This window comes from Hyperoodon ampullatus (genome assembly GCF_949752795.1).
Source record: "Hyperoodon ampullatus genome assembly, chromosome: 1".
Classification (NCBI taxonomy): Eukaryota; Metazoa; Chordata; class Mammalia; order Artiodactyla; family Ziphiidae; genus Hyperoodon; species Hyperoodon ampullatus.
This window is the reverse complement of record NC_136914.1, coordinates 165,704,891-165,731,517: the sequence shown is the minus strand read 5'-3', so window position 1 is coordinate 165,731,517 and position 26,627 is coordinate 165,704,891. Positions and strand designations below refer to the sequence as shown.

The following is a 26,627-nucleotide window of genomic DNA, read 5'->3' as shown; positions in this document are numbered from 1 at the left end:
ATCAAAAGGAAGTTGAAGTAGCTACATTAATACCAGAAACAAGGAATTTAGCAGGGATAAAGAAGGACATTACATAATGATCAAAGGGTCAATTTACAAAAAAGGCATCACAATCCTAAATGTATATAAATCTGCCAACAGAACTTCAAAATACTTAAAGCAGAAACTGACAGAACAGAGGAGAGAAATAGATAAATCCACCAGTGCAGTTGAGATTTCAACACTCCTCTCAATACTGATAGGACAGGTAGAAAATAATTAGTAAGGATACAGAGACATGAACAGCATCAACCAGCTGGACCTAACTGACATTTACAGTACATTTAATCTGACAAGGGAAGAATACACATTGCTTTCAGGTGCACATGGAACAAGAGACCATATTCTGGCCTATAAAAACAAATTTAAAAGAATTGAATATGTTCTCTGACAATAGTGGAATTAAACTAGAAATCAATAACATAAAGATATTTGTAATATCCCTATTATTTGGAAATTAAACAACCCACTTTTAAATAACCTACAAATCAATGAGGAAGTCACAAAAAATTAAATATTTTGAATTGAATAAAAATGAAGGCACTGCATATCAAAGTTTTTGGGAAGCAGCTAAAATAGTTGTTTAGAGAGAAATGTTTAGCGTTACTAAATGCTTATATTTGAAAAGAAAAAAATTCCCAAACTCAATGATCTAAGTCTTCACCTCAAGAAAATAGAAGATGAAGAGCAAATTAAACTTAACACAAGCAAAAGAAAGGAAAAAGTAAAGCTAAAAGTAGAAATAAAAGGTAATAGAGAAATCAGTGAAATCAAAAGCTGGTTCTTTGAAAACATCAATAAAATTGATAAACTTCTAGCCAAACTGACCATGAAAAAAGAGAAGATACAAATTACAATATCAGGAATAAAAGAGGGGAATTTACCACAAATCCTGTGGGTAGTTAAAAGGAGAATGGGGAATATAATGAAAAGTTTTACTTCCATAAGTTTGACAATTTAGATTAAATAAACAAATTCCTTTAAAAATACAAACTACCAGAGTTTACTAAAGAAGAAATAGATAACTTAATATTGCTATATTTATGAAAAAGACCCCCTAAATCCATAATTTAAAATGTTCCCACAAAGAAAACTACAGTCCCAGATGGTTTTATTGGTGAATTCTACCAGCCACGTATGGAAGAAATAACACCAATTGTATGTAAACCCTTTCAGAATACCAAAGAGGATGGAACACTTCTGAACTCATTTTATAACAGCAGCATTAATCTGATACTAAACCCAGGAAAAGACAATGTCAGAAAACTACAGACTAATATCCCTCATGAACATAGACACAAAAAACTCCTTAACAAAATTTTAACAAATTGAATTTAGCAATATATAAAAAGGATACTATGTCATGACTGAGTGGGGTTTATCCTAGAAATGCAAGGCTGGTTCAAGTATTCAAAATCAGTTAATATAATTTGCTATATAAATAGGCTAAAGAAGAAAAGCCATATGATGATCTCAATAAATGCATAAAAAACATTGGATAAAATTTAACATCCATTCATGGTATTAAAAAAACAAACAAACTGTACAAAGTAGGAATGAGAAGTAACTTCTTCAACCTGATAAATGGCATCTATGAAAAACCTACAGTTAACATCATACTTGATAGCAAATGAGTGAATGCTTTCCTCCTGAGATCAGGTACAAGGCAAGGATGTCCACTCTAACCACTCCTATTCAACATCATTTTTGAAGTCCTAGCTGTTGTAAAACTGGAAGAAAAAAGATATATAAGACATACAGATTAAAAAGGAAGAGATAAAACTACCAAATTCTCAGGTGATATGAATAGCTATATCAAAAATCCCCATGTTGAGAAAAGTATACAATTTTAATATAAGCTATAAATAATAAGACCCAAATAAAAGAAGACAACTCCCATGTTCAAGGATGCATAGAGTCAATATTATAAAGAGCAGTTCATCTCAAATTGATATATTGATTCAGCATAATTTCAAAACCCAATGCTATCTGTGTGGTATTTAAGCAAAATGAGTCTGATATGTATATGGATAGATAAAAGGGCCAAGGATAGTTAAAATGTTCCTGAATTACAAGGTCAGGAGCATTTGCTATGCCAGGGATCAAAAGTTTTTATAAATAGCTTGTAATAAAGACAATGAAGAAATCACTCAAGGAAATAGAATAGAGATGCTAGAAACAAACCCTCACATAAAGGGAGCTCTGTTATTATAATGGCAGTGGTATTGAAGATCTTCAAGAAAGAAGAGAATGTTTAATAAGTAGTCCTGGAATAGTTGTTTATTTTTATGGAGAAAAAGAAAATGGTGCCGATAATACTCCCATACACAGAAATCAGTTCCAAACGGATTAAAGACTGAAATGTAAATGGCACAGCTTTTTTAGAAGAAAAAAATGAAAGAATATCTTTCCTACCTTGGGATGTGGAAGGATTTTTTAAACAAGATGTAGCTGCTAAATTTAAATGTTGAATATATCAACCATGTAAGATAAACACATTTGTTTCTATCAAGTAACATTAAGTAATTAAAAAAGATAAACCACAAACTGGGAGAAGGTGTGTGTAACCCATATAACTAACAAAAGATTAGTATACTTTTACAAATCTACAAGAAAGGCAACTTAGTAGAAAAAGGGACATAAAACATGAACAGAAATTTCACAGAAGAAGGACCTACTTCCCAAAGACATATGAAAGTAAGTGCAGTCTCATCACTAATCAAGGAAATGCAAAATAAGACCACAGGTAAGTAGCAGGATACAAAATTAATGCACAGAAATATCTTGCATTCCTATACACTAACGACAAAAAACTGAAAGAGAAATTAAGGAAACACTCCCATTTACCATTGCAACAAAAAGAATAAAATACCTAAGAATAAACCTACCTAAGGAGACAAAAGACCTGTATGCAGAAAACTATAAGACACTGATGAAAGAAAACAAAGATGACAAAAACAGATGGAGAGATACACCATGTTCTTGGATTGGAAGAATCAATATTGTGAAAATGACTATTCTATCCAAAGCAATCTGCAGATTCAGTGCAATCCCTATCAAATTACCAATGGCACTTTTCACAGAACTAGAACAAAAAATTTTACAATTTGTATGGAAACACAAAGGACCCCAATAGCCAAAGCAATCTTGAGAAAGAAAAACGGAGCTGGAGGAGTCAGGCTCCCGAACTTCCTGCTATACTACAAAGCTACAGTAATCAAGACAATATGATACTGGCACAAAAACAGAAATATAGGTCAATGGAACAGGATAGAAAGCCAAGAGATAAACCCACGCACCTATGGTCACCTTATTTTTGATAAAGGAGGGGAGAATATACAATGGAGAAAAGACAGCCTCTTCAATAAGTGGTGCTGGGAACACTGGACAGCTACATGTAAAAGAATGAAATTAGAACACTCCCTAACACCATACAGAAAAATAAACTCAAAATGGATTAAAGACCTAAATTGTAAGGCCAGACATTATAGAACTCTTAGAGGAAAACAGGGGCAGAACACTCTGTGGCATAAATCACAGCAAGATCCTTTTTGACCCACCTCTTAGAGAAATGGAAATAAAAACAAAAATAAAGAAATGGGACCTAATGAAACTTAAAAGCTTTTGCACTGCAAAGGAAACCATAACCAAGATGAAAACACAACCCTCAGAATGGGAGAAAAGATTTGCAGAGGAAGCAACTGACAAAGGATTAATCTGCAGAATACACAAGCAGCTGATGCAGATCAATATCAAAAAAAAAAAAAAAAAAAGCAACCCAATGCAGAAATGGGCAGAAGAACTAATTAGACATTTCTTCAAAGAAGATACACAGTCGCCAACAGACATATGAAAGGATGCTCAACATCACTAATCATTAGAGAAATGCAAATCAGAACCACAGTGAGGTATCACCTCACACAGGTCAGAGTGGCCATCATCAAAAAATCTACAAACAATAATTGCTGGAGAGAGTTTGGAGAAAAGGGAACCCTCTTGCACTGTTGGTGGGAATGTAAATTAATACAGCCACTATGGAGAACAGTATGGAGGTTCCTTAAAAAACTACAAATAGAACTACCATACAACCCAGCAATCCCACTACTGGGCATATACCCTGAGAAAACCATAATTCAAAAAGAGACATGTACCACAATGTTCATTGCAGCACTATTTACAATAGCCAGGACATGGAAGCAACCTAAGTGTCCATAAACAGATGAATGGATAAGGAAGATGTGGCACATATATACAATGGAATATTACTCAGCCATGAAAAGAAACAAAATCAAGTTATTTATAGTGAGGTGGATGGACCTAGAATCTGTCATACAGCATGAAGTAAGTCAGAAGGAGAAAAACATGGGCTTCCCTGGTGATAACAGTGGTTGAGAATCCGCCTGCCAACACAGGACACGGGTTTGAGCCCTGGCCCGGGAAGATCCCACATGCTGCAGAGCAACTAAGCCCACGTGCCACAGCTACTGAGCCTGCACCCGCAAGCCACAACTACTACGCCTGCATGCTACAGCTACTGAAGCCTGTGCGCCCAGAGCCCATGCTCTGCAACAAGAGAAGCCACCGTGATGAGAAGCCCGCACACCTCAACGAAGAGTAGCACCCCCCTCCCGCAACTAGGAAAGCCCGTGCACAGTAACGGAGACCCAACGCAGCCAAAAATAAATAAATAAAAGAAATAAATTTATTTAAAAAAAACCCAAATACTGTTTGCTAACACATATATATGGAACCTAGAAAAAAAATGGTTCTGATGAACCTAGGGGCAGGACAGGATTAAAGATGCAGACGTAGAGAATGGACTTGAGGACATGGGGAAGGAGAACAAGAAGCTGGGATGAAGTGAGAGAGTGGCATTGACATATATACAGTACCAAATGTAAAATGCATAGCTAGTGTGAAGCAGCCGTGTAGCACAGGGAGATCAGCTCGGTGCTTTGTGACCACCTAGAGGGGTGGGGTAGGGAGGATGGGAGGGAGGCATAAGAGGGAGGAGATATGGGGATATATGTATATGTATAGCTGATTCACTTTTTGTACAGCAGAAACTAACACACCATTGTAAAGCAATTATATGCCAATAAAGATGTTTTAAAAAAAATAGACCACAGGTAAGTAATAAGGTATAAATCAAAAAAGCTAAGAAGTTACAGAGACATAATGTGAATCTACAGGAATTTATATTCACTGTGGATGGATTATAAATTGATAAACTACTTTGAAAATAATTTGGCATTCTGTAAGGTTGAACATTCATAGACCCTACAGTTCAACAGTTTTATATCTTAAACAGATTGCTATACATATGTATCAGGCGGCATATACTAAGAGTAGTCATGGTGCTTCATTGTTGATAATAACAATTGGAAACAATTTGAGCGTCTGTCAGTTGGAGAAAAGTTGTATAAATTGTGGTGTGTTCATACAAAGATATTTCATATGGCAGTGAAAGTGAATGATATTTTCCATTTGGGATGACATGCATGAAACAATGTCATGTGTGTCAGAGTTGAGAATGCAGACTCTGGAGCTGGCCTGCCTGGGGTTTGAGTTCTGGCTCCACCCCTTGCTAGATGTGTATCCTTACAAAAGTCATTTATCCTCTCTATACTTTAGTTTTTTCATCTGTCAAATGATGGTTGTTGTGAGTATTAAATGATTTAATATGTGTAAAGTGCCTATAAAACAGTGTGGTGCTGGATAAATGTTAGCTATTCTTGTTACTCTGAATTCTATTGTTACTGGGCAGTTTTGTCTTTATTATTTACTTTTTGTTGTTATTTAAAATCATGTTTTATCATTCTGCCTCTCCCAGTGGATCTAGTTTATGGTCATTGAGGGCAATTAGAAAAGAGAGGAAAATATAAAAAATAATAAATAACCATAATATAATTGCCAATTGAAGCCGTTCTTACTATAGCTTCTGTTCCTTCTACAATCCCAGGGTATACTGGTGTCTAGGGAAGACAAATACACTTCTTTTTTTCATACAAATCTATGTATGAAAGGCATAAGTGAACTGGGACCTTATTATACTATTTACTCATCTATCGTGCAGACTTTGCAAATAAACCTATGTTGTACTAAGCCAGTATGAAATTCTCTAATAAGAATTCCTGTGGAGACTGCCCAAAACATGAATCAAAATAAGAAACGTCAGTAAGCAATAAAAGTTATAGACAGTCACAAATATAGAAAGATTTACCTACCCCATGGTGTTATGTCCTCATTTAGATCTATTATTACATTTTATCCTGAAGTTAGAGGAGAGGTAGTTGGTCATTTTCTACCACCAGAGGGAATTTAGGTAATTAATGGTACTAAATCAGTTGAAATAATATGAATTTTTACATACTCTCCTTTTTGCCCTTTCGACACTGGCTGCTGTTGGTGTTGTTCTGGTGACTCTACAGAGTTAATGGTACTCATCATTATCCCCTAAGAATCCTTATAGGTTTGTTTGTAGATATGTATATAACTATACAATAGAAATACAATGAAAAGTGATTAGGTAAATCTTATAGCAATATAGAGAATATAAAAGTGTTGGAGAATTACTAGAAGCAAAAGTAATTAACAGATGAGGATCTGTTAGAGTCAGGTGATAAATAAAGAGAAAATCCACAAGATTCATGACATATATAGGTAGGTCAAAGGAGTATGATTTGATAATAAGGGGTTATTAGAGATCCTTGGGAAAGATTATGAAAACCATGAATATTTTTATGACAGTGACCCTTCTTTATGATTATATGAAAAATTTGATTTAAAGAGAAGATTGTCATATTATTATTTTATTAGTAATTTTTAATATAGTGAGATATACACACAGAAAAGTATGTAAAGTTTATGTATAAAGAATAGCTATTTCTAGGTCAGGAAATAGAGCATTGGCAAGCATGCCAGAGGCCAACCAGGCACCTTTATCAACTCTCTCTCTACCTTTAGAGTTAACTACTATCCTTTGTCCTGATCTTTTCCTTGCTGTTCTTTTTAGTTTATCATCTGTGTATGCTTTACAAAGTAATAGTAAATTTTGTCATTTTAAAATTTCCTATGGGGACTTCCCTGGTGGCACAGTGGTTAAGAATCTGCCTGCCAATGCAGGGGACATGGGTTTGATCCCTAGTCCGGAAAGATCCCACATGCCACAGAACAACTAAGCCTGTGCACCATAACTACTGAGCCTGTGCTCTAGAGCCCGCGAGCCACAACTACTGAGCCTGTGTGCCACAACTACTGAAGCCTGCATGCCCTAGAGTACTCGAGCCACAGCTGCTGAGCCCACGCACTGCAACTACGGAGCCCACATGCTGCAACTACTGAAGCCTGTGCACCTAGAGCCTGTGCTCCACAACGAGAAGCCACCACAATGAGAAGCCCACGTGCCACAACTAGAGAAATGCTGCGTGCAGCAACGAAGACCCAATGCAGCCAAAAATTAAAAATAAACAAACAAAATTTCCTATGAATGCTATAATTTATGTGTATTCCTTAATGTCTTTCTTCGTTTGCTCAAAACATTTGGGATATTCATTCTTATTGTGGTGTGAGACTCTAACTCATTAATTTTTCAGTCCTGTATAGTGTTCCTGTAAAATGAAGGATATATATTATTTTAGACACCTTTGATATTTTGTATTTCTTTTAAGAGCCTAAAAATGTTTTTCTTTATTCAACAAGTACTTTTGAGTGGCTATTGTGTTATGTGCTTTTTCGTTTATTTGTTTTTGTTTTCAGCTGCTTATAACAGAAGAACCAAGTAAGTGCAGCTTAAATAATAATGAGCTTATTTTCTAAGTGTATTTGATTTCATAAAATCTTAATTTCTATGTAAAGCATCATGAAAAGGAAAATCCTAACCTGAGGGAAACAAATGTTGGAACAAATATAGCAAATGTCCTTCTTATAGAAAACACTTAAACACATTAACAAGATAAACACTAAAAACAAAATGGGAAAAGGAGGGAAGAAGCATTTCACAAAGCAATATAAAAAGTAGTATATAGGAAAAATGTTAAACTGCATTGAGGTTTTTAGATTTATAATAGAAATTAGTTTCTTTGATGACACCTTTTTTCTTTATGTGTTTGTGGAACCCAGTGATTTTCAGGCAGTTGTGTTTTTTTAAGAAGTTTGGTTTAAGAATCTACAAAGTCGAAGTCAAGTTCTGGTAATTTTTTATTTTCTTGCATTAGCAATTCTTCTAATACAGTATGATTTACTATGTCATCATAGAAAGACAGCATTAGAGAGTGTACATGGCAGGGTAAAATTAAACATATGCTCACAATCAAATTAATGTATTTCATCTGTCTTCAACTAATAACAATCTGTCATGTTATCTATCTGAGTAGGGGCATAAACAGTTTATTTTGTGTTTGGAGTAACTTCCTGGAGGTAGTTAATGTGACAAGTAGTTTGTTTGAATTGAGTATAACCAGATCAACACTCTAGATGTTTCCTTGATAACCTAAAAATTACTGTGAAAATCTGTACAAGTGCTATATTTGTATTTTGCTTCTTTAAGTTAGGCAGCAACGTATTTTACAGTAATTTCACAGAGAATATTCTGTGTTTGCCATATATGGACTAAGAAGCCTAAATAGTTTATACTTTTAATGCTTTCCATTGACAGGGTATAGACAATAATATAATAAATTAGCATCATAGAATACTTTCCTTTTTTAAAAAAATAGGAAGTAATACATTCTAGTTTGAATGAAAAAGTCATATTCATTATAGAATATATTCTTATAGCATGTTGAAAAGTGAATATTTAGGAAGACAGGAATATTGTAAACTCTTAAGCCAATATAAAAATAATATAGAAACTATCATAATGTTTTTCAGAATTTAAAAATTTTACTTAATTTAAAATTTTCTGTTTAGTTTGATCAGTAGCTCTGATTATTATACATTTGATATATAGTTTTTAAGCTATTTATTACATTTGGTACTGTATATTGGAAGACTATTCTGTTCATTATACCAGTAATCCTATAAGTAGATAGAGTGGAGATCCTGAATATGGATGCCTTGATGCCAGTAAACAAATAGGACTTATAAAAAAAATAGGACTTAAAAAGAGATGTTGTCATGTACTTGGCTTATTAGCATTAGTGTGTGTATTTTAGAAGTCAAAATATATACATAATTTTAAGCACATGTAAATCAAATTTAATAAATTATTAAGGGTATTTTACTTGTCGTGTGGGCTAATCATGATGGATCATTTTTAAACATTATGTAATTTCACAATTTGTATGTACAGCTGCAAGTACTTTGTAAAGGACTTTATGTAATCAAGTGCTAAGGCAGAGTATCTTATTTTATAATGCTGATGGGCTCAGTTTTATGATTTACTGTTATTAATAAATGCTTTTAAAGTACCAGTAAGCAATAACCAGGTATATAATAGTTCACTCTTTTATAATAATGAGCATTTAAAGTTTGTATGTCTTTATTCTTTTAATTAAAACTCTAAATAAAAGACCATTAAGTGGCCATCCCCAAAGCTGATGTTCCTTCTTCTTTGTGAGACACTAACTGGATTTGGAACCAGATGGCTTGGTTCTAATTCTGGTGCTACAGGTGACTAGCAGTGGGACTTCGGTTAAGTCACTCTGAGCCTCAGGTTTTTTGTGTGTGAAGTTAGATTAATGCTTTACCTATTTGTCAAGATTGTTATGAGGGCCCAAAGTGTTATGTAAATTTTGAAACAGACTTTAAGTTGCTTCAGAGGTCTCCTAAAGTGGTTTCTTTGCATCTGTTTTACCCTTCTGGATTCTTTCTCCTCGTAATAGCCAGAGTAATTTTTTTCAAAATGCAAAGATCACATTGTGCCCCTGCTTACAAGCCTCCAATGGCTTTGCATTGCTGTGTTTCAGTGATATCCTCATGTTATTCTGCACATCCCCACTCTTGCTCATTATGTTTCTTTGTTTTCCTCAATTGCACTCAGTCATTTTCCTCTTCTAGATTGCATCCTAGTTGTTCCAGTGACAGAACCATTTTTCTCTTCCAACTTCCTCTTAACTTGGTTGGCTTATTCTCATCTTTCAGATTTCAGATCAAAGAGGTCTTTCAGAGCTACTGTATAAAGTTGTCATAATTTCTATCTTGTTTCCTGTCACTCTCTTACTCTCCACCTGCTCAACAACAATCCCCCCAACCCCCCGGCAATTTCTGATTATAATTGTTACATTGACTTGTTTATTTATGTGTTCACTTGTTTATCAGTCTTTCTCCCTCATGAATGTGAGAGTAAGGATAGTGTCTGTTCTCTAATTTATTGCTTATGCTTAGCACAATACTTGACATATAATAAGTGTTTACATTTAATAAATGAATTTTAAGGTGTTATTTTACTTCTTTTGAAGAAGTACATGAACTTTTTTTTTGGGGAGGCTGTGATTTTTGCAACTACACAGTTAATCTGAATCATCTTTAGGTTGATTAATATGCAATGTAATGACTGTAATGACTTTTGGGAGAAAGAATAATCAGCTGCATGTGTATAAGTATAAAACTTGCCATCTTCTGTTTTTAAAGTTATGATATAGATAATGGCAACTATTTATGTATACAAGATGCCTGAACAGAAAAAAAATGTCATATTCCTGAAATCTATAGGAGTGCAACATTTTTTAACATTTGTAATTTTCTTTTGAATAGTGTCTGAATTTAGAAACAAAAGTTGTCACTGTGTAGTTAATGGAAGTGCTTTCAATCCAGCAGGGGAAAGTTGAAACCTTTCCAGTATATATCACCTGTAGGATTTCCTTCTTGTGCTTATATTTTTGCTCAGGTGGACTGAAATATGTGAGGTAAGCTGGGTGAAAACTGAATCGGTGTATAAGTTACCTACATGCATATGAACTTCTCATCATCCCATACAAGACCCTCCTGCACATCCCTGCTGATTTCATCATCTCTTGGAAGCCAGGTTCTTTCAGATGCTTTTGCACACATTCCTTTGGCAAAGAATGTCCATCTACCCTGTCTCCAAGGTTGTCTGCCTGACTTTTCCTCATCCTTCAGGAGTTAGCTGAAGCATCATCTTCTCTGTGAGATCTTTCTTGACCCCCAAGCAGTTCTATAAATTTCCTTTCCCTTTTACTCCTGTTGTACCTTGTCTTATACAGACCACTGTTGTTCTCTTGGTCTTAGAATTTCACTGTATAATATTTTTCTACATGTGCTCCTCTCAGCCTTCCTAGCAGTTAGCACTTAGAAGGCCCTGGATAAATAGTTCATGAATGAATAAATGGATAGACAAATGACAATAACACTAATACTTGTTGAGTATGTGCCAGTCACATACTATGTTACCTTACTATGTTTCAGTCATTATTCTGTGTGCTTTATATGTATTTAGTTATTTTATCTATTACAATAACATTATGAGGTACTATTATTGTCCCCATTTTATAGATGAGAAAACTGAGAGAGATTGATTGCTCAGGGTTCCACAAACAGTAACAAGGCATCAAGCCCAGGCATTTTGGCTCTGGAGATTGCATTCTTTGCTACCATGTCCTACTTCCTTTCCAAATAAATCAGTGAATTATTGAGGAACCATTGTTTCTTCTGCATTTGCCATAATGCAGACAACTGAGAAATTCAGAAAAGTTATTTCTTGTATGAGACTAGAGTTTGTATATAAGCTACCACCCTAGATAGTAAAATACTAACAAAGATAATTTATTGGGATATGAAAAAATTGCTCTAATGACACTTTCTTTATGATGATATTTGACATAGTGTCATTTTTTATCAGAATCATGTATTGTTTATTAAACATCATTTACTTTCTATTACTCATCAAAATCTGTTTCTGTGTCCTAATATACAGGCCACTTTATCCTGAAAGTTATCCAAGTAAGTAAATTTTGAACCATCACATCAATTTAGGGAATTAATGTTCTATTGGAATCAGCAGGACCAAATGAAGGATGAAAGTGACAGCTTTAGATTCAGAATTCTAATTTGTTGCTTCTAAATCAAAGTTTTATACCTCAATAAAACCAAAACAAAGTGTTTTAAGAGTATATCATACTAAAATATTTATGGATGAAATGATGTTTGATTTGCTTTAAAGTAATCTAAGAGTAAGGATATGGATGGAACAAGATTGGTCATGACTTGATTATTGTTCAGGCATTTTATATTTTCCAGCAAAATGTATTAACAAAGGAGAATGCATTTTTGTTTTCATACTGTTTTCCATTTATTACTTGAGCCATTTAATGGTGGAAGAAAGAAAGTTTCTCCAGTGGTTTGTGTTTTGTTTGTTTTTATCTCCCTGGTAACTAAAAATGCAAATGCCTCTCAATTTATAATTGTTTAATGTAATTTTTAACTATTTAATTGAATATGACATAACCAAAATCTCAGAGACAATTGTAATGCTTAGATTTTATTATCTTGCTAGTTATAACTTAATGTTATCATTTTTAATAACTCAAGACCCAGTATATACTCAGGGAGAGGTTTATTGTTAACAAGAAAGATAAAAATCTATATTATTTTATATTAGTTAAGGCAATCTATATTAGTTACGGTAATGCTAGATGCTATAAACAGACAGTCCCTAAAGTTTCAATATCTTAGCACAATAGAAATTTATTTCTTATTTACATAAAGACCAAAACCAGGTACTGCTTATCAGTGGCTCATCTCCCTTTCAGGAACCCAAACTCCTTCCATTTTCTGGAACTGCTATCTTCAACAGTTGGTTTCATGGGCTACCATGAAAAAGGAGAGTAAGGACTACCATACATGGAAGGTTTTTGTGGGTCAAGCCTAGTAGTGTTGCATATCATTTATTCATTACTTTGGTCAGAAGTTAGTCTTATGGCCACAGCTAACTGCAAGTCATACTGGAAAATGTAGTATAGGTTATGAACAGCTATCCAGTCTGCTCATCTTATACTTATGTGTCTGTTCTACTCTTCTTTTTGTCAAAAATAGTGAAGGATCTGAGATTTTACCCTACTTAGAAACTAACAAGTTAGCCTGCTACTGCCATGGATACTGGCAGAAGGCATGAGGCTCCTGGATCAGAGATAAAGGAATTTATTACTCCCAGCATAGCAAGTAGGATGAGCTCCATGTTTGGGTTGGTTCTGCTAGGACGGTGTGAGAGGACCCACACAGATGATCTGTATCTAGTGGTTTGTCTCACAGCTGAGGAATCCTGAACTTAGGAAACCTATCTCTTTTATAATGGTCTCCAAGTAAATCTCTGAACTTTGCTCTGGAGAGATATATTATCTTTATTATACCAGATGACGAACAAACTTACACTTTATTCCTGAGGAAGACACTCTCTCTTTGTAAGTTGCCATACAAACATCCTTGAAAGAATAGTCCAAAACAAAATCTGTCATTCAAAAATTTTATTTTTCTCAACTTTAATTTTTACAAATTTATTAAAAATTTGAGTGTATTTTTCTTGCCATCTATTAATGCACATATATACATATATAGTATGTTTACAGAGTAGGAGTTTTATTATATGCAATTTTATACTCTTTAACATCCTGTACTATTGTGTATTTCACTTGATAGCCTTTCTCCAAGCTTTATTGAGATATAACTGGCATATAACATGATGTAAGTTTAAGGTATACAGTGCATTGATTTGATACACATATATTGCATAATGATTGCTACCATCATCAACTCATATAATTAACATTTTTGTGGTGAGAACATTTAAGATTTACTCTCTTAGCAACTTTCAAGTATATAATACAGTATTGTTAACTGTAATCACTATGTGTACATTAGAATCGTAGAACTTATTCATCCTATAATTGGAAGTTTGTACCCTTTGACTCACATCTCATTTCCCCTAACCCTTAGCCCTTGATAACCACCATTCTACTCTCTGTTTCTGTGAGTTTGGCTTTTTTAGATTCCATATGTAAGTGATATCATACAGTACTTGTCTTTCTCTATCTGACTTAACATATTGCCCTTAGGTTGCATGCATGTTGTCACAAATGGAAGGATTTCCTTCTTTCTCATGGCTGAATAATATTCCATTGTTATATATGTGTATGTATCACATCTTCTTTATTCATTCATCTGTTGACAGACACTTAGGTTGCTTCCGTGTCTTGGCTATTGTGAATAATGATGAAATAAATGTGGGAGTGCAGATATCTCATTGAGATTCTGTTTTTATTTCCTTTGGTTATATACCTAGAAGTAAGAGTGCTAGATCATATGGTAGTTCTGTTTTTAGTTTTTTGAGGAAGCTTCATACTGATTTCCATAGTGGCTATACCAATTTACATTCCCACCCACAGTGCAAAAGTGTTCCCTTTTCTCCACATCCTTACCAACATTTGGTATCTCTTGTATTTTTCATGATAGTCATTCTAACAGGTGTGAGGTGGTAGTTCATTGTGGTTTTGATTTGCGTTTCCCTGATTATTAGTGATGTTGAGCATCTCTTCACATACCTGTAGGCCATTTGTATGTCTTCTTTTGAAAAATATCTATTCAGTTCCTCTGCCCATTTTTAGTCGAGTTGTTTGTTTCATACAACTATTGAGTTGTATGAATCCTTTATATATTTTGGATATTAATCTCTTATCAGGTATATGATTTGCAAATATTTTCTTCCATTCCATAGGTTGCCTTTTCATTTTGTTGATGGTTTTCTTTGTTGAAAGCTTTTTAATTTGGTGTGGTCCCACTGTTTATTTTTGATTATTTGCCTTTGTCTTTGGTATCAAATACAAAACAATCATCCCCAAGACCTCACTTACTAGTCATGATTTGTTTGTTTGTTTGTTTGTTTTTTGGCCAGACCATGCAGCTTGCAGAATCTTAGTTCTCCAACCAGGGATTGAACCCGGGCCATGGCAGTGAAAGTGCCGAGTCCTAACCACTGGACCGCCAGGGAATTCCTTTTAAGTTTGTAATTTTTAATGGCCAAAGAGTATTGTATTGTGGGGTTGTATCATAGTTTAACTGTATTTCTATTCTGGGACATTTACATTGCTTCCAATATTTTTTATATTACAAATGACTGTGGTGAATATCTTAATTTATAATTCTTATTATACATCCCTAATGTGTTCCTCAAGATAAACTCTTCCAAATTGTATTACTTGGTCATAGAGTAGAAATGTTTGTAAAGCTCAACACACATTTTTGAGTCGCTTTTCAGAAAGACACCGGGTGTCTTCTCTCTCTCTCTCTCTCTTTTTTCATTTTGAAAGGTGAACTCAGTACTTCATTTTTTTCAGTTGCATTTCTTTACATACTGAGATTGAATAATGTTTTCACAGGTTTATGTGAAACATTATAAAAGTCCTTTTAAGGTGGTCTAACGTTCTGTAAAATATTATTAGTTACATTTCTGAGAAAATGTTACTTCTTAGTGGATTGTTAATATTCCATGAATCCCTGAAATGCGCTTTTGTTAGTATCTCTTCCTTGCTGTAAACCTAAATTATAAAATATGAAATACTGTAATTTGTATTTTTTAAATTTATTAAACTAAAAATTGTACATATTACTCTTTCAAACAGCTTTCCAAGTTGTTATAAAAATTATTCTTGTTAGGCAAAGTTAATTGGATTTTCTTAAGACTCCTATTTCACGTACCATGTGATTTTAAGAACATGGCAGATAGACTTAGTATCTTGATAACTTATTTTCTTTCCTTCCAGGTCAGGGTAAGTGAGCTAAGTGATTCTTTTTTTTTTTTTTTTTGCACAGTTCTGTTTGACAGTGAAATATTTGGATTTTCCTGTCTGTCTAACACAGTCTTAGAATTTTTTCATCTTCATGGTTTTTTATCCCCATTTATGTCAGCTACACAAGAAAGCCTTTGACATTGATGTAGTTGATTTACCTCCTGCATTCTTATCCTATACAGTTCTGTCCTTCACTTTTCAGACCCCAGTTTCTGTTCTTTCTTAACTTCTGAGATCCTTCCATTGGGCCTTCAGGAACTTACAAATAAGGTATCGATAAAATTCTTGTACATATTCTCAACATCTTTCTTGACAAAAGTTTTCAAACTACTTCTGTCACTTAGCTCTCCCATAATGACAGTGCTGCTGTCCCCTGAAGCTCTTTCAAATGTTGACGTCCCCTTCTATATCTACTTTATCGCTAGTACTGGAGTAGTGGTAACTGGTAGTTACCTTCTTGTTTCATATTGCTCTTTCCAGAACATTCTCCTTCATCTTCCCTAAAAACCCTTAGATTTGAATATCAAGCCATATGATTATACCTCCTCCTACTTATATTTGTTGGAGTTATCAGCAAACCCCTGAATCACTGTGTTGAATTTCTTAAAGATTTTGGCTTTGGGTCACAGTCACTCCACTACTATTGCTATCATGATTCTTGGTAATTTTGGTACACATACAGATTATCCTTCTAATACTTTGGTCTCTCAGTTCCTTGAATTCTTCATCTGCCATAATCTTGCCACCCACCTACACTAACATAGTTGTTCTGAAGACCTAGTCAATATTAGTTTCCAGACCCTCTTCATAATATCAATTATCAGTTTCATGTATCCCAGTCTATTATTTCCTGTCTTTCCACCTCACATCCTTTGGTAACCCAATTCCAGTAATTTTTAAACCCACATAAGACCTTAACATCAGTTGATCTTACCAATTTTTCGTTTTCCTGAACCCCCCTCCTACCAACTTAAGTTCCATGGTCTATAAATATAATCACTCCCTTACATTTATTATCTTCAATTACTTGCCCTTCTTTTCAGTAATTGTACATGATGGAGAAAACCCCAGCTCTACTTAAATGCAAATCTTCATCTGCTCAGTACCTCCATCCATTGCAGCTGAGTGTACCTGGAACAAAACCTACAATATACTGTCTCATTTAAAATTCAAGTTAACTATCTTCAAGTGATTTCTCTTTATCTTGTTCATCCCATGTCAAATCCATTAGCATTTCTTATTCACTTTTTATTCCAAAAATATATTGAGAATTTGCCCCACTTTTTACCATCTCTGTTGCTCCTACTCTTGTCCAAACTACCATCTTCTCTTTCCTAGATTTTTATTATAGCCCCCTCGATGGCTTCTCTGCTTTACATTTGACTACGGTTTATTCTCATCACAGAAGCCCGAACCTTTTTTTTTTTTTTTGCGGTGCGCGGGCTTCTCACTGTTGTGGCCTCTCCCGTTGCGGAGCACAGGCTCTGGACGCGCAGGCTCAGCGGCCATGGCTCACGGGCCTAGCCACTCCGCGGCATGTGGGATCTTCCCGGACCGGGGCACGAACCCGTGTCCCCTGCTTCGGCAGGTGGACTCTCAACCACTGCGCCACCAGGGAAGCCCCAGCCTGAACCTTTTAAAATGTAAGTCAGGTTACGTCTTTTTTTTCTTTTTCCTTACAACCCCCCAATAGCTTCCCATCTCTCTTACAGTGACCTGTATGGTTCCTGGCTTTTTAAACTTCATTTCCTGCTGTTTCCCTCTCTTGCTAACTCTTTTCAGCCACTCTGGCCTCCTGGCTTTTCTTTGAATCTACTAAGTGTAATCTTCCTTTAGGGCCTTTTTCACTGCAGTTCCCTCTGCTTGGAAGGATTTTCCCTGGATTTCCTTGTTCTTAGCTTTCTTAAGGTCTTTGACCTACCTGTTTGAAATAGTAATTCCTCTCATGTACCCTTTATTTATTTTGTTCATAAGATATATCAGCATTTGCCATACACTGTAATTTACTTGTTCGTCTCTTTTCATTAAAATGTCAGTTCATTGTATCTGCAGCCCCTAGGACAGTGCCTGGCCATAGTAGGCACTCAAATATTTGTTGAATGAATGAATGAATGATCAATAAAGTGGTTATCCATTGAAATTGTTAAGCATACTTTAAGCAGGGTGTAGTATGGTTGAGCTAAAAGAAGTTGCATGTTACAATGTTAATGCCTTTGTCCTTCAGTTGCTTAGATATTGGAAGTATATACACCAAAATGTTAACAGTAGTTGTCTCTAGTTAGTGGCATTTTTTATATCGTTTTCATAATTGTCGTTCAGAATATTTGGGAAATGTTCACGTATTAATGCTATTAAGAGATTTTAATTCAATTTTCAAAAATAAAATACAAGAACTAGCAAAATGATGTTGTTCACTGAAGGACACAAGGGAAATTAAATCATAGCAGTAAGATTGTTATCACATGTATGTTAGATGAATACTGGATAATAATTTTAAGGACGCTTTTAAAGATAGAAGAAATGAAAGAATTTACCAGTATCTCACTGTAATTTCATCTTCAGAATTTACATTTCTGCATTATTTAGAGTGAAGTACTCTAGTAAGTAAGTCCTCTTAAATGTTGCTCACTAAATTCTAACACAATAGAGGAAAACTTTATACTCAAGCTCTGTGAGGGCTTTTCCTATATCTGCTGTCTAATTCTCAGAGACTTGGTTATTTAAAATAACTTTTATGATCCTTCATGGTCTTTTATGTTCATAATACTGGTGGTGATTTTTTTAGGACCTGGATTGTATCTTTTTCATCTTTGGGTTCTCACTGCCTACCACAGTGCTTGGTATATAATAGGTACTCCATAAATGTATATTGAATAATTTTTTATCAATTGATCAGTGATCGTATTAGTCTCTCATGGTTATCTTTGTTAGGAGAAAAACTTTTGCTTGGCTAGTAAATCCCCCAATGCTTATAGTAGTTTATCTATATAAGTAGTTGAGGAGTTGTGGGGCGGGGCTGAGGGGGAGGGAGAGTAGAAAAAAGGAAGAAAAGACACAATGATAGACTCTTCCATTAGAAAAGACAAATGCACATACATGTTGAATGACAGACTTTATTTTTTTTAACTGGACAGTAATTTCACTGGGGAATTTTCCTAATGACATGATTTGTTCTTACTCTTGTTGAATTAGGAAAGTATTTTAACTTCAGTATTATGATAAACTAGATGTATAAATGTCAGAGCTAATAGCTTAGTATTTTAGTCTTCTACAAATTGATGCCTGTGGTATCTGGACATTTTTTTGCCTCTTCTTGTAAATAAAGTCTCAGTGATGTTTAAGGAATAGCAACTTGTGGCCAGAAAAGAAAAAAGCTGCATGTTATCCAAGCTAAGCAATATAAATGGGGCTAAGGAATCCCCCACTAGATCAAAAATTTCCTAGAGAAAGATCTCTTGAGCTTACAAACTAAAGACCTTCAATGTAATTTTAAATAAAGCCTTTTATGTAGTATGAGAGCATTTTTTAGTTGATAATCAATTGCCACTATTATGTAGGCTTACTAGATTTGCAAATTTACAAGTTTTTACAAGTTGGTTGGGTCCCTTCCTCAGGAAATCAGTTTAAGTTTTTTTTTCCTATATTGACTCAAAGAGCCTAGTTGTCCTTAAATCCTGTGAATATATTTGCCTTATAATTTGACAGCATTGAGTGAACACCCTTATAGGGTCTGTAGTGTTGTAAAAAGAGAAACTGTTCAATAAAAGATCACATTTGAAAAAATTAGACTGTGCTGGATAAAACCAGTATTGGATATGAGTACTGTGCTTTGCTTTAAAGTACCTACGACTATTCAAGAAAATATATCCTGGCCCATTACTACTTTCAAAATGGATACTTTTAGTTTTGGAAAGCAAATGAGCTGTATCTTTGTGAAATTAAACCATGGCTGTAAATAAAGTAAATATACAATGAAATATTGGTATCTTTTAGCAGAATATTAGTCATGCATTTGTGTTAACATTAACGTTTATAGAGATTACAGGACTATTGTAATTATTAAAGTAATTAAACTATCAAACCAGATATGCTTGAGTAAGTGCATGTTGCAATTAATCACTATGTTTAAACACATTATACTAAGTAGATCTTTTTTGAGTATCATCAATGTGCCTGGAGCTATACAGATAATAGGAATGATAACCTTCAGTTTTTTGAGCACTTATCATGTGCTGGTCCTTATGCAGTAAACATGGATTAATTCTCAAAGAACTCTATATATGATAGATACATTTGTTATTCCCAGCTTTTAGATTTAGAGACTGAGGCATAAAGAGGTTGAAGAAATTGCCCACAATTCCACAGCTCATATCTAAGCTGGGGTACAGTACTGGAAAATAAGTCAAATTTAAACATGTTAAAAATGTATTGATTAACTAATATTGAATTTTGTTCTCTGTTTTTGTTCACTTTTCTAGTTGATTTGGAGCATATGCGAACAGTAAAACCTGAAAAACACTTAAGGTTTTGCCAGGAAAATGGTTTTAGTAGCCACTTTGTCTCAGCAAAGACAGGAGACTCTGTAAGTAAAATAATGAATACTGAATATTACAAGTGATGTTTTACTTTTATTTTCATAGGAAGTATACTTCCATTACTTAACTTTTGGAACAAATTAATTCCTGTTGAAGACATAAAATATCAGGTTAGATATAACATGTTTATTCTATTTATGTTCCTCTTATAATTCATTTAACATAATTTCATGGTTATTTTAGGGAATTAAAAAATACAAAAGTTAAAAAGAATATAAATCACTCATAATCTCAGCATCCAGAAATGACCATTCATAACCTCATATGATTCCTTCTAGACTTATTTTTCTGATGCTCACAAATATTAGTGCTTCTGCCACTAGTGCTAGTGGATTACATTTACTGAGTGCCTACTTTATGATGGGCACTGTACTACTCTGATTATCTCTATTTAATTAAATTAATTTATTTTTTCATATTTGACTGGATGTTTATTGTGTAAATCACCATAACCATTTAAACAAGAAACTTAGAATGATGTTAAAATATTTTTGAAATAGTCCAAAATATCTTCACATATAATTCAGATTTATTTTCCAGCAATCCTAAGTGATTATCTCTATTTTATAGAATAGTCTTAGAGACGTTATGTAGTGGGGGTCCAGGGTACACAGAATAAGTGGTGGATATAGGATTTGTAAACCTAAGGATTGACATTCCAGGGTTCACCATATTAATCATGCTAAATGTTTATTAAAAATAAAATTGAGATCATAATATAGAAATAATTTTGTTTTTTTTAATTTAATATACTTATCTGTAGAAAATTTTATGTTACTTAATATTACTAAATAGATTTAATAATCCATTAGAGTTAATAATCCATTAAATAAATGTTCAAAAATTTATCCAACCACGTCCCTATTGTTGGGTATATAGATTATTTCTAAGTTCAGTACATTGTAAAATTTTGCAAAATTTCTAATGTAAAATTTTGTCCATAAGCTGTGATGTTTTGATTATTTCCTTGGAAGGGAATTGAGACCTATTGCCAAATTACCACCAGGAAGCCTACGTTAATTTATACTACCAGCAGCATTGTATGAGTGCCATATCACTGTACTCTTTTTAACATTCAGAATTTATTTATTTATTTTTAAATCTTTGTCAATTTGGTAGACAAGGAAAAAAAGGTATTTTGCTATTTAAATTTGAATTTCTTTGCTGTTGAGGTTGAAATTTTAAAAAAATTCATTACTTATTAATTTTCTGCTTACTATCTGTTTATAATTTTCTATTGCTTTTTAAAATTTCCTATGACCATTTTTATGTTAGGGATAACAGCCATTTGTTATAATTTTTGCAAATATTTTCCACTGCCCAGGTGTTTGTTTGACCATTAATTTTCTTGACATTTTCAACCAAAGGAAGTTTGAATTTTTTTCTGTGGTTTAATCTTTTTGATGTTCTTCCTGTATGATTTCACTGATGGTTTTTATGCTTAGGGTAAATATTAAATATTATAAAGGGTATTTAATCTTTTGGGGGGGGTCAGACTCATCTAAAAATGTGACATTTTGGAACCCTTTCCCCAGGATAATGCAAACATGGGCACATACCCACATGTGTCATTTAAAAAATATATAATATCAATATACCTTGATAAATCCATCCATGGATTCGACTTTTACCCTCATGTATCTTCCTGGGGATCTTTTGTCATTTTAGAATTATTTTAACTTCCAGTATTTTAGCTTGCATTTAACCACTTAGTATCTTTTGTGTACTTATGTTGAACCACCTGCAAAAATCCTCATTGTTTTCTTTTTAAATGCAACTTTGAAATGGTTTGTTCTTGTGAAGTCACTTTAAGACTTTCAGTCATCTCCAATCCCAGGTTACTTCCCTTCATTGCTTAGGGAGTTGAGGTCCTGGCTTACTGTACTTTCTCTAATACTACCTTTGTCATAATTCTTAGTGATTTCAGTATCTTTGTTTTCCACCCCACCTCAGCCACAAACTCCCATGCATTGTCATTACAAATTACTGCAGCCCTTCTGTTATCTCATATTGCAATATCAGGCATCCTAATCACTGACCATCTTGTCTTTCTGGCTCACACCCTTGAATGGCCCTAACCCAATCAGTTTGCAACCCCAGCAGGACCTACAAGACATTGGTCCTAACATTTTTTCAATGTCCTCCTTTCATGTCCTCATTTTCCTTTCTTTGTAACTTAATCTCATGGCCAATGAAATCATTACCATGCATATACTACCAAGTCCCTTTCTGCTCATTCACTTTATCTGACTCATTTGGATAAACCTTAACTAAGCCCCTGCCTTTATATGGTTACGCTCTTGTATTTGAACGTGGTCAGAGAAAAAAACCCAGAGGCATGCTGGAGGTTTCACTTACATTTCATAATAGCTAACCTCAAGTGGGCCCTTAATGCTGCTCAGTAATTATGCATGTCCTTAGGTCATTATCTCTCCCCCTCACCTATACCACTGTTTCATAGCTTCTCTTCTCTCCTCAAATCTTCAAAACTTCCTTGTCCATTCTCTCAGCTGATGCCCTTCTTATTTTATAAACTATTTGCAACAAACAGAAGACAACTTTCACATAACTCCTGCCACCACATCTACCCCAACTCTCCTTCCCACCCCGTATCCCTTCCCATATCTTCTGTCTCCTCCAAGGTTACTATGGATGAATAATCTATACTCCTAGCTAGGGTCAACTCTCCACTGTGCATTAGTCCCATTTCTCTTTGCCTAGTAACAAACATTGCTTAGCAATTCTCACTCCTGCATCATTTTTTTTTCTATCTACTGGATTATTCTATCACTACACAAAATATTATGACTTATCTTAAATACAAGAAAACTCTTGATCCCACATCTTTAGCTATTGCTTACTTCCCCCCAGTTACCAGTGGAATGTTTTGAAAGAGTTGTCTCCAGTTCTCTCCTCCCAGTTTGTCTTGAGCAGTTCCAGTCAGACTTTTGCCCCCAATATTTCACCCCAAAATGCTCTTATTAAGGTCTACCAGTGACCTCCTTTTTGCTAAATTCAGTGGTCAGTTCTTAGTCCTTATCTTACTTGATTTAGTTGCAGCATATAAAATAGTTGATCACTCTCTGCTCTTTGAAATACCTTCTTCTCTTAGATTCTAGAGTACTACACCTCCTGGTTTCCCTCCTACCTTGCTAACTACTCTCTTAGTTGCCTTTGCTAATTTCTTATCTCTCCAACTTCTAAATATTGAAGTGCCCTAGGCTCAATCCTTGGATATCTCTCTTTTTTAAACTTATTCTCTTAGTGACCTCATCTAGTCTCATGGCTTTGGCCAGACCTCTTCCCTGAACTCCAGACTCATAGACCCCAGCACTCCCACTTAGGTGTCTAACAGCCAGTCCCAGTTTAATTCAGGTCCAGAACTGAGCTCTTGATATTCCCTCTTCAGATCTCTCACAGTCTTCCCCACTTAAACAAATGGCAGATCTTCTACCAGTTGCTAAGACCAAGAAAATTTTGGAGTCATCTTTGACTCCTGTCTTTCTTTGACATACCACATGTATCACCAAGTCCTGTTGGTTCTACTTTCAAAATATATCAGTAATCTGGTGACTGTTTCTTAGCATCTCCACTGCTACCACTTAGTTTCAGGCCTCCATCATCTCTTACCTTAGTGTCCTTGATGATTTCTCTTTTTTACCCTTGATCTTCTTCTATAGTGAATACTCAATACAACAACCAGGTTGACCTTGTTAAATAGAAGTCACATCAATCCACCCTCCATTTCACTCAGAGTGAAAGCCAAAGTTCTTCACATAGTTTATCAGATCTTACATGATTTGTACACTCTTAATCTCTCTGCTAGTTTTCTTTTACAATCCCCTTTTTCTCTCCATTCCACCACACTAGCTTTCTTATTTCTCCTTGAACATTGACCATCAGTGAACTATAATATATAATGCTCTTTGTGGTACAAATGACATAAACCTTTTGGGGATATGTATCTCTTTTTGATTAGGGATCAAAGTTAAATTAGTAAAGTTGTGATAAATATTCAGTAAGTAATCATGAGATAAGTAGGGATAAGAATATGATAGAGCACTTACAGAACAAAGACAAGTTATGCATTACAGTCAGTGACTGGATTCGTGTCTATAGATTTTTGTTTAATGATAATGGAGTATACTGCTCATTTTCTGTTTGATAAAATACAGTAAAGATTATAAGTTTTTTGCTCAAGAGATATGGAGAATTTATTAAAATTGATGAGAACCACAAAGATTATTAAAGACTTGTAAAGTAAGACCTTTGAATATAGGCTAACGCCAGATCAAAAGACCATTGTAGAACTGGCAGCGAGAAACTTTACCCAGGTAGTAAAGTATAGACTAATTTATTTTCGTTTTCTTCAGGACTTATAGGAGTTTGTTATTATGCTAGTAGTTTTGTTTTGTTTTTTTAATTTGGTAGCTATAATTAATTGTCTTATGTTAAATCTTTAAAAGCATAAGTTTTTAGGGATAAATGTATATTTAGACCAGTTCAGTGAAGTGTATGGCTTTTCAAATTATGGTTTAATCATTTAAAAAATTATTGTACTTAAAATGTTGCTGTATTTGACAAATAAAGCTATTTTTGGAATAACCTGGTACATCATATTTTTTGCAGTTTTTGCTGTTTATCACTTTTTAGAAAGTTCAATTTATTTGAAGGTAACTTAAGCATGCCTGTTTTAAATCATTTAAACCTGTTTTTGTTATGTAGGTCTTCCTGTGTTTTCAGAAAGTTGCTGCTGAAATCCTTGGAATCAAGTTAAACAAAGCAGAAATAGAACAGTCACAGGTGATTAAATTGAACTGTATATTTAAAAAAAATAATTTATTTCTTAAAAGACATTAATTTTCACCCTGACTCCTTTTACATTCATGCATTCTATGTACATATCCCTAAAAGCCTTAAAAATAGATTGTGTGTATGAATCAGTGTTTATTGCAGAAGATGGAGGATGTTAACTTTTTGCCAAATGATGGAACCTCATTGAAACCTCATTTTGTCCTTTTTGTTGGAAAAATGAGATTAATACAATAAAAATTTCATCAGAGGTTAAATAATGGGTTAAGGAACTGACTGTATTATTTTGTACTTCTTTATTAAAGTTCTTCTTCCATGATTACTGTACAATATCCTTTTTATATTTTATACAAAATCGCAACTATAATATTTATCAAAGGTTAGTCTTAACTAGTAAGAATTTACCCCATTTGGCATCTTCCATGTTTGCTTTGGTAAAACATTATTTTTTCTAAAGTCTTGCTCTCTGTTCTTCTCTAAAAGGTCCTGCCTTGTAATGATATTAATTCTTCATGTTATTTTATTGTTAATTTAATAATGGTATTAATTATTGGGGATTTCTGAATTCTTTCACTATTCGTAGACAGTTCTCTTAGACTAAGAAATAAACATGAATACCAATAATCAAGAATTTAAAAATACCGCTACAATAGCATACCAATTCACATGTTTGATTGAATGAAAAATCAGAGCAAGAGTCTGTAGTTTAAAGTCAGGCTTCGGAAGTGATTTGCTTAGAAGCAACATATAAATTACACTTTCCCTCAATCCCCTCCACTCTGTCCCTGCTCTGTGAAGCTAAAAAAGGTATAACAATCTTTCCCCATTGTTAAATTTTTCTTCAATTCTTTTAGAGTTAGTTCTGTCATGGTCGCTCTTTGTGTGTGCATGTGAGTGTGTTTAAACAACTTGAGCAGATATCAATTGAAAATTGTTTAGGGAGGGTGGGAGGGAGGAAGACACAAGAGGGGAACGGTATGGGAACATATGTATATGTATAACTGATCCACTTTGTCATAAAGCAGAAACTAACACACCATTGTAAAGCAATTATACTCCAATAAAGATGTAAAAAAAATTTTTTTTAATTAAAAAATAAAAGAAAATTATTATGCTGATATGGCTGTTCCTAGAATTTCATTAAAATATTTGGAACTCTGGAAATCTACTTTTATTTCTCATTATTCCAAAGACATTTCAGCACTTACTGTGGCCAGGCACAGTGTTCCGATATTTGTGCCATATAAATTGCTCCCAGACACAAAAATAGCTACTTCGTTTCGGCCTAGGAGGATGGATACAAGAAAGAGAAATTACCATGATTTGCTTGATAATACTGACCTTGGCAGACCCCAGAGGTCAAGTGATTTCCTCTGCTTTTTAGCTTCACTTCCTAAATGATGTTTCTCCCTGGTTTGATAGTCTATGAATGATTATCAAA

The 26,627-nt window shown here is 34.2% G+C and overlaps 1 protein-coding gene across 2 annotated transcripts in view; it reads left to right on the top strand.

The window, feature by feature from the left end:
- The window catches only part of RAB28 (RAB28, member RAS oncogene family), a gene marked incomplete at its 3' end in the record, with an annotated part of 94,250 nt that overhangs the window by 58,618 nt on the left and 9,005 nt on the right, over positions 1–26,627 (top strand). For both annotated transcript variants that reach the window (XM_079709641.1, XM_079709642.1), the window contains exons 5-6: positions 20,258–20,361; positions 25,100–25,177. In XM_079709641.1, coding sequence (XP_079565767.1) covers positions 20,258–20,361; positions 25,100–25,177 — 182 coding nt within the window. The remainder of the gene's footprint in view (positions 1–20,257; positions 20,362–25,099; positions 25,178–26,627) is intronic.